Raw genomic sequence first — 8,348 nt, 5'->3', positions numbered from 1 at the left:
CCACGACCAGCAACCCTCGGAAAAGGCAAGCTGCGACGCCCAGACCCGCTTGCCACAGCTCTGCCCTCTCCGGGGCCAGGCCGGCCCTGCTGTCGGCGGGTAAAGCCGCCGCCACGTCTCCTCTCCGGGCAGAGGGCAGTCGGCTCGGGGCAAGCCGCAGTCCAAATCGCGGGCCACGTTTCTGAGAGGCTGCCTCACCCCACCGGCGCCGCAGGCCCCACCGGCGCCGCAGGCCCCACCGGCGCCGCAGGCCCCACCGGCGCCGCAGGCCCCACCGGCGCCGCAGGCCCCACCGGCGCCGCAGGCCCCACCGGCGCCGCAGGCCCCACCGGCGCCGCAGGCCCCACCGGCGCCGCAGGCCCCACCGGCGCCGCAGGCCCCACCGGCGCCGCAGGCCCCACCGCAGCGAACCTCCCTGCGCCTGCTAGGCCGATGGAGCACTCCCCTTCCCCGAGGACCCCTCGGCCAGCCGACCCTCGGGGGCGGGAGCAATTTCCATCCCACCCAACTCATTCCAGACCGGGACCGGGGCGGACCCCGGCTCCCCGCTGCAGGCCGCGGTTCCGCCGCCCCTCCTTGCTCATGCGCGGCCGCCGTAGACCCCGCCCGCCTTCCCCCGTCACGTGACGCGGCCTCCCCTCCCGCCGCCACGTGTGTCCCTCCTCGGCAGCCGTAGTAGCGCCGGTGCGGCCTTTCCGCGGGCGGCCGGCGGCATGTTCCGCATCGAGGGCCTGGGGCCCAAGATGGACCCAGAGGAACTGAAGCGGAAGATGCGCCGCGACGTCCTCACCTCTGTCCGCAACTTCCTCATCTACGTCGCGCTGCTGCGGATCAGTAAGTGTTCGGAGCGGAGCGGGCCGCCTGCGCGTAGCGAAGTGGCGTCCGGTGCTGACCCGGGGCCTGCGCCCGCCCACCGGGAAGGCCCGGCCGGGGGTCGGCCGTTGGCGTTTCGTAGGGATGTCTTTGCTTCGGGCAGCCTGGTGACTGTCCGTGGGGCTGCGGGGGAGAGTCTCCTCTGATCGGCGCTGGGCTTCGTGTCCCCCGGTGGCTGAACGCGGTCCCGGGGGGAGCGGGTGAGGTTCGGCGTCCCAGCGGGGCTTCCAGAGCGCCGGCGGGGGGCCTGAGGCGGCTGGAGTGCTGGGTTTGGGCGAGCAACAGTGTTCCCGAAATCCGGAATAAAACTCCTTAATAGCTAGCAATGAGAAGTTAAGAAGCAGGCAGTTCGTGTATTGCAGCGCTGGGGACGTGGGGGATCAATCACTCCTCCAAAAGCGTGTCCAACTTAGGATCAAAATCCATCAGTTTTTATAGACTTTTTCTGTCAGGTCATTGTTACATAAGCTCTTTACATAAAAATGCATACTATGCTCACTGTTAAACTTAACCTTTATAATGATTGGCCCTTTGATTATATAACCTTATCAATAGTCTTATTTAAAAACAGTCATTGGTCAGTTACACTTAGCTCTACTGACTGGAATCTTCGATACTCAAATTAAGATGGGAAGGGTGAGGGGTTTTCCAAGCAGCAAACTGGTGTCCATGACGGTTTCCTTAGTTTCTTGAAATAAAATATAGAAAAACCAGTAACTTCTCGGTGAGGTTTCTAGGGTTAGCTATTTCAAACTTTAACAATGTTAAGGTTCCTATAGTCACACATAACACAGTTCTAAAGTTTCTATGGCTACATTTCAAACTTAACAAACCTATACATTATGCTTCACAATCTTACTTCTTAATCAAACCTAACTCTTCTATGTGATTAAATTCTGATTTCTTTACCAGAATATTTGCAACAACAGTGCTTCTGTACTTTTCTAGCACATGAAAGAAAAAGGGCCGTGCTGTCTGCCTCGTAGGCAGCGCTTTAGTGCCTTGCATCAGAGGCTTGCAGCTTTCCTTTCAGGATGCCCTTCTGTTTAGCCAACAAAAAGTGATGTTTGGGTGATTCTTCCCCCCCCCGCCCCCCCCCCCACCACCACCCGGTGGTATTGACAATGCGCCCAAGCCTCTGACCTGCAGCACAAGCAGGCATACCTGATTCCCCCCTTGAATCATGCTGTCTCACCTGTTAAAGCAATCATGCAGGGAGAGAAGGGACCGTGTGGGAGGCGGAGGGTGGTATCTCACCCAGAGTCTGGATGTTTTAGATGCCACATAAATGTGCTGCAGTTTCATCACAGACTCACTGCAGACTTCTTGTTGTCTTCAGTCACGTTCATGCTGCTTCATTTTCTTTTCAGCTCCTTTCATCCTGAAGAAGTTGGACAGTATATGAACACTCAAGAAGGCTCAGTATATGAAGACATAAAATGGACTGTAGCTGCTTTCTTCTGTTTGTTAAGTAAACGTTGCGCCAGAGGCCGACATCCAGTACTAAATGGTTCTAAAATGTTTCACTTAAGCGTATCTGACCTGAGAATGATAGCCTAGTTGTGATTGTGGAGAAGATGTCTGTTGTTCCTGCGGGTGAATTCTGGTCACAGAATACTCCCTAGTATCATCAAGCAATGACTTGTGGTGGAATATTTCTTGTACTGTTTAAAAAAAAGTCCATCTCCATTTTGTATGAAGTGTTAAGTGCTAGCAAGTTGCTTTGTTATGCAGCTACCTCTAAACTGCCACGCGCTATGGCTGTCAACCTTACTGAACCTGTCTGTATGAAAAATGAAATCTTTAAGGAATCCAGTTCACAAGCAGTTTGATTTCAAATAAATGGAAGAGCAGTTGTGTCAATTCTGGTAGTGATTTTTTTAATAATCATCACTTAAGATAGAGGTCATCTGGTGTTTTCCTGGTTCTTGTCTTAAGCTTGCTCTCTCCTCCACCTTTAAAGTCATCTTGTATTGAGGAAAAGCAAAGGAGAGTGGAAAAGACAAGGCAATGATTTTTCAGGTTGCTAAATCTATAGGAAGTCAGCTGTGAAACATGAACATGTAGTCAAGACTCAGAGAAGTGAATGGGGGAAGGGCAGCTCAGCTTTATCCAGCAAGCCTGTGCCACTTTCCCCTTCAATTGGAACCTCCTGGAACTTGAATTTACGCAAAGTAAAGCAGGAACAATGCCGTATTTCTTCTCTGAGCTAATAACTGAATTTTGGTCACAGCACAGCACTTTCTACTGTGACAAATTGCTGTATTCTAGTAGTTCAGGAGTGTTACTTTACTCGGAGGCTGCCCACAATATTACCTTGTACTGCTTACACTGATGTAAAAGTAGAGGTATTTTCTTAGAGAAGCAGCTTGCTTTGTGAAAAGGATTGTGATTGTCCTCTCTGAAAGGGATTTCTTAAGCTCTGGGGCTGATGCTTACTAGTATGCATCAGTTTCAGATGACCCTGAACTGAGTTGCAAAAGCAGGAGTTGGATTTTCAGCCATTACAGGTTACTTCTTTGTTTGCCTAAGTCTTAAAAGATAGATTCAGGATTTGATTTGCTATCCTTAGATGAGCTGCACACCAGATCTCCAGAGGCTTAAATATTTGTTTCTCAGACTTGTACTTAACTCCTTGAAGTCATTTTCACCTGGTATTACAGGAGTGCCTGCAGAGCCACTTGCAGCAAAGGCACTGCTTGCTCTTTTCAATTGCTCGCTTGCTCAGCTGAATGAATGATCTGTTCCTCCAGTTTACTGTGCCCTTGGCCGAAAGCACAGTACCTGTATGAAGCACGTACAGGTAGAATAGTTGTGCTTGCCCAAATCTTGTGATCGCAAAGTCTTCTATGAAAAGCAAGGGGGAAGAGATTGTTAGGTCAGTTCAGACAGAAGGGGCAGACTTTATTGTTGGCTGGCATCAGCAAAGAAAGGAATTACAAACAATGGAGAGACTTAGCTTTGGAAATTTCCACCCTTCCATTTTGGCCAGAGCTTGAGCTCGCCTGCAGAAAGCTGTTCTTCAAGCATATGTAGGTTTGAAGCTGGAAGAGGGACAGAGAGAGGAGGAGTGGGGACAAACACTGAGGCCTATATATTGCCTCTTAGCTTCAGGCCTGATTTATTGTAAAAAGGCCTCCCAAGTACCCATCCCGGAGGCAGGCAGGATTTGAAAGTACGGTTCATGAATGGCAGGCTTGGAAACTGGGTATTAATTTGGAAGCATAACTGAGTAATTTGGAGACTTCTTAACCAGAGCTGACACATGACCCTGCAGCCTTGGATGCCCACTGCAGTCAAATGAAATAACCCAGTCCTATTTAGTTCTCTGGATTTTACTGGCAAATGAAACCAAGGATATGCCTGAACTCATTTACTCTGCTGTCTTTATAAAGTGGAACAAGCGCAATTGAATAAATCGTGGGATTATACTACCCAGTTGACAAATTAATGCAGCAGGTAACTGCAGTGAAGTTATAATGCTGATGGTGGGAGTAATGAGATACATTAAAGAGTTTGGCTCTGCCTGTGCCAGCCAACCTATCCTCTGCCCAGCTATGGAGAATGGGACACTGGTATCCCTTTTGGTCTTTGGCCTTTGTGCAGGGTCAGAGGTAGAGCTGTAGATTCCTCAGGAAGTATAGGGATGTGAAGGTTTCTAGCAAGCCAATTTCACTTTACTGTATCCTTAAAATCACATATATGGCACCCATTTTTGTCCACTTGTAAACACGTTTTAAGGTGTAACACAGCTGGCCTCTCAACAGTTTTGCATACGTCTGATCCTGAAGAAATGTACTTGCTCAAGTGTGGGTTCAAACTGGCTGTTGGGCACTGTTAAAGACTATTCTAGGAAGTTCCTTCCAGGCACATTGAGAGATGAAGCCATCTCCTTATTAAAATAGGAGAAAATAAATGGCTGGTGTTTTTCTTGTGACTGTGGTTTTCTGCAGTCTCTGATAGGCCTGGCAGTTGCATATTTCTCCTCCAAGGAGAACTAGAGGAGAATAAAAAAGAAATACATGACCAACCGGATCGTAACTCTATTCTAGATAGTGAACTGGGATGTACAAATTGGCAAAATTGGCTTATAGACCCTTGCATCTGACAAAGGAGTTAGAGATGTGTAGAGAAATTTTTTACCCCAAAAACAAGGAAGCAACACTGAGACCTCTGATTAAGACCGAGATTACCGGTAATGGTCAGACGGGAGGAGCCCTGCAAGTTACCATTGGATGGTACCGTATTCGGTGACTGAACAATCAAAATCCAGGAAAAATAGACTAGTCTAGCTCAAGAAACCAAGACTGAATATGTATGGAGGGTATCACTGACCGGTGGAGACCAGGTTTTATTGTCAGATGATGAGGCACAAGGGTACTGGGGGCCTGGGGTAATTTTGACCACCAAGAGTCTGAGAGAACCTTGGGCCTTAACCCAACAAGTTCCATATTGGGCAGGAGGGGTGGATCCCATGGAATGAGGGCACCCAGTGTGTACTGAGACCCCGGCTATAAACCACTTAATTGAAAGTCTGCAAAAGACTGCTTGTATCCATTTGATGCACGATAGGCATTTAGTACCTCAGCAACCCTCCCCGAAGCTATTAAATGGCAACCCCGACGGGATGAGTCCCTTGATCTGGGGCTTGCCTGACTCTTTAAAACCATATGCCGTCCAACTCCAGGACTGTTTGTGGGATGCATTAGCCTCAAGGGGAGGAAGATTGAACTAGCAGGGGGCAGCTGTGACCTGGGGGGAAGTGGCACAAGAGTTGGCAGAAGAGTTGATTAACTATGGCAGAAGGATGAGCCTCACAGAGGGAACAGTTAAATCTAAACCCGCTGTGCATAGAATAGAACAATGGGAGGATCACCCCCCGCCATGAAATCTAGGGGCAAAAAGAAATCTGTTGTGGGCTGAAGGATTTGAGAAGGGGGTTCCCCGGGGCGTAATGGATGGCCTACCCACCTCAGCCCTAGAGAAGCTTCTTCAAGCACTGAAAAACCAGAGGATATTACTCCTCAGGATGGAGCAACCCTCCCAAGGGAAAGGTGGGGCGGAATCAAAATCTAATGAGATGGCGATAACTGTCCCTCAAGCACCTACTGCCCCTGAAAGGGACTTGATTGATCTTGGGTAGGGAAACTGGACGTGCTGTCCCCAATAAGTGAGCCGGGGGATGGCCAGTGGGTCCACCTAAGAAGGCTTACGGAAAATAGTAAGGGAGACTTGTTAATTACCTTTCCCCTTGGCCCTTTTAAAACCCCAGTTACATTTTTAGTGGACACTGGCACTCAAGTCTCAGCGCTCCGAGCAGATGTTGCTGATCATAATGGCATAATCGCTGATAAAAATCAGATTTGGGTTACAGATGGTTTTGGAAACACTAAGCCACAGCCAATGGCTTGAGTTAAATGCTGGTTAGCTGGAAACAAAACTGCAGTAAAGGCTATCGTGATTTTGGGAACCTTCCCCGTTAATATCTTGGGACTCCATCTGTTAAAGGGACGAGCCTGGGTGTATTTGAAAGGAAGGGAATGGAAATTTGGGCTCCCTACTGCCTCTGTGAGACTTTTATAGCAAGCACCTGCACTTCCCTCTTCCAAAGTTAGTGTAAAACCCTACACCATGCCCCTGGGAGCAAGGGAAGGGATCACCTCGGTGATAGCTGAACTACTAGAGCAAGGGATAATTGTCCCCACACACTCACCTTATAATTCCCCGGTGTAGCCAGTCCAGAAACCCAAAAGGAAGTGGTGATTGACAATTGACTACCGGCATCTAAATACCAACACGGGCCCCTTGACAGCTGCAGTGCCTAACATAGCTGAATTGATTGTGACCATACAGGAGCAAGTCCACCAAATTTTGGCAACTGTTGACATGAAAGATATGGTTTTTATGGTCCCCTTGCAAGAAGCAAACAGAGATAATTTTGCCTTTACATGGAAAGGCGTGCAGTTCACTTTTACATGTCTCCCCCAGGGATATCGCCACTCGCCAACCACTGCTCACTACGCGCTGGCACAAGAACCGGCCCAAATTACTCACGGAAAGGGGGTGAAAGTATATCAATGTATCGACAATGTACTGGTTGGTGGCCCTGCTGCCGCCATGGTGGGACAGACACAGAGATAATCACCCACGTAGAAAATTTAGGGCTCCAAATTCCAGCCAAAAAAGTATAACTAACTCCCATCTTCCAAGGTGAAGTTCCTGGGTATCTGGTGGAGGGGAGGGATGGTGTGCATTCCCCTGAAACTGTAACTACCCTCAAACAGGTAAAAATGCCTGGAAATAAGAACTGCAACATGCCCTAGGCTTGCTAGTATTTTGGAGGAAACACATTCCCAATTTTCCTATCATAGCCTGCCCCCTCTATGATTTGACACACAAAAGGGCTACTTGGGACTGGACTCCCATCCACAAAGAAGCCTTAAAATTGTTAATTTTTGAGGCTGGGGTAGATCAGGCCTTAGGGCCAATACACCTGACAGATCCATTCCATGTTGAGTGGGGTTTTGCAATTCGCGGACTATCCACACATATGTGGCAACATGGACTGGAGGGTCAGAACCTACCCCATAGGGTTTTTATTCGTGCAGTTTCAAAGATGCAGAAAAATGTTACTCAGTTTGGGAGAAGGGTCTCTTTGTGGTTAGCCTAGCTCTACAGAAAGCTGAAAGAATCGTACAGCAACAATCAATCGTTCTATGAGGACCTTTTATGGTCTTGAAAGGGGTACTGGCTGGAACGCCCCACCTGTGGGAGTTGCACCGTGAAAAACAGTGAGAAAGTGGTACGCGCAATTCGATCACTATTGCCATACACGACAGATAGAGTGGGAACACCCAGAGTGCTCCAAATAGAAGAGCCGCCCTCTGACCACCCAGACACAGATCCTCCTCCCTCATGCATAAAACCTGCTCCTCCATTTGAACCCCACCTGAAGAACGTATGGTTTACTGATGCATCCTCTAGAAGAGAGGGACAGGTATGGAAATACCAAGCAATAGCCCTGCTGCATGTTGATTCAGGGAACCGAATCATGACAGAAGTTGAGGGAAGAACTGAGGTAGGAGAATTGGACACTGTATGGAGCGTAATTACTAAAGAGGCTGAAGCTAAAGAACCAGTGTTTATTTACACAGATTCATACACTGTGTTTAAGGGATATACCGAATGGCTCCCATTTTGGGAACAAAATCAATGGAAGGGCGATTGGCTAGCGGTGTGGCAACGAGACAAAGGGAAGAAATCTTGAATATCGCCAAACAGAAATCCTTTCTAGTAAGATGGGTTGCTGCACACCAGGCAGGAGACCATCCAGCTCACCTTTTGAATAATCAGGTAGATTTGCTGACCTGCTTAGCAAGGTTGACTATAGAGGGTGAAGAGGAAAAATGGGAACACTTATTGGAATGGTTTCATGTAAAACGAGGCCACTCAGGGAGCAAAGATTTGTTTAAAGA

At 48.7% G+C, this 8,348-nt stretch overlaps 1 protein-coding gene across 1 annotated transcript; it reads left to right on the top strand.

Moving 5' to 3' along the window:
• Positions 1–624: 624 nt before the first annotated feature.
• TOMM5 (translocase of outer mitochondrial membrane 5) lies at positions 625–2,736 on the top strand. Its single transcript, XM_049795135.1, has 2 exons — positions 625–834; positions 2,244–2,736. Exons 1-2 carry the CDS (start codon positions 714–716, stop codon positions 2,276–2,278), a joined length of 156 nt encoding a protein of 51 aa, XP_049651092.1. The 5' UTR covers positions 625–713; the 3' UTR covers positions 2,279–2,736.
• Positions 2,737–8,348: the final 5,612 nt, after the last annotated feature.

This window comes from Accipiter gentilis, chromosome Z (assembly GCF_929443795.1).
Source record: "Accipiter gentilis chromosome Z, bAccGen1.1, whole genome shotgun sequence".
Lineage (NCBI taxonomy): Eukaryota > Metazoa > Chordata > Aves > Accipitriformes > Accipitridae > Astur > Astur gentilis.
This window is presented reverse-complemented; position numbering and strand designations above follow the sequence as displayed.

Bases quoted from the DNA above. Each gene is read 5' to 3' on its own strand.
- TOMM5 (XM_049795135.1), top strand. From the start codon at position 714: ATGTTCCGCATCGAGGGCCTGGGGCCCAAGATGGACCCAGAGGAACTG. The intron at 835-2,243 runs GTAAGTGTTCGG...TTTTCTTTTCAG, and splicing joins CGTCGCGCTGCTGCGGATCA to CTCCTTTCATCCTGAAGAAG.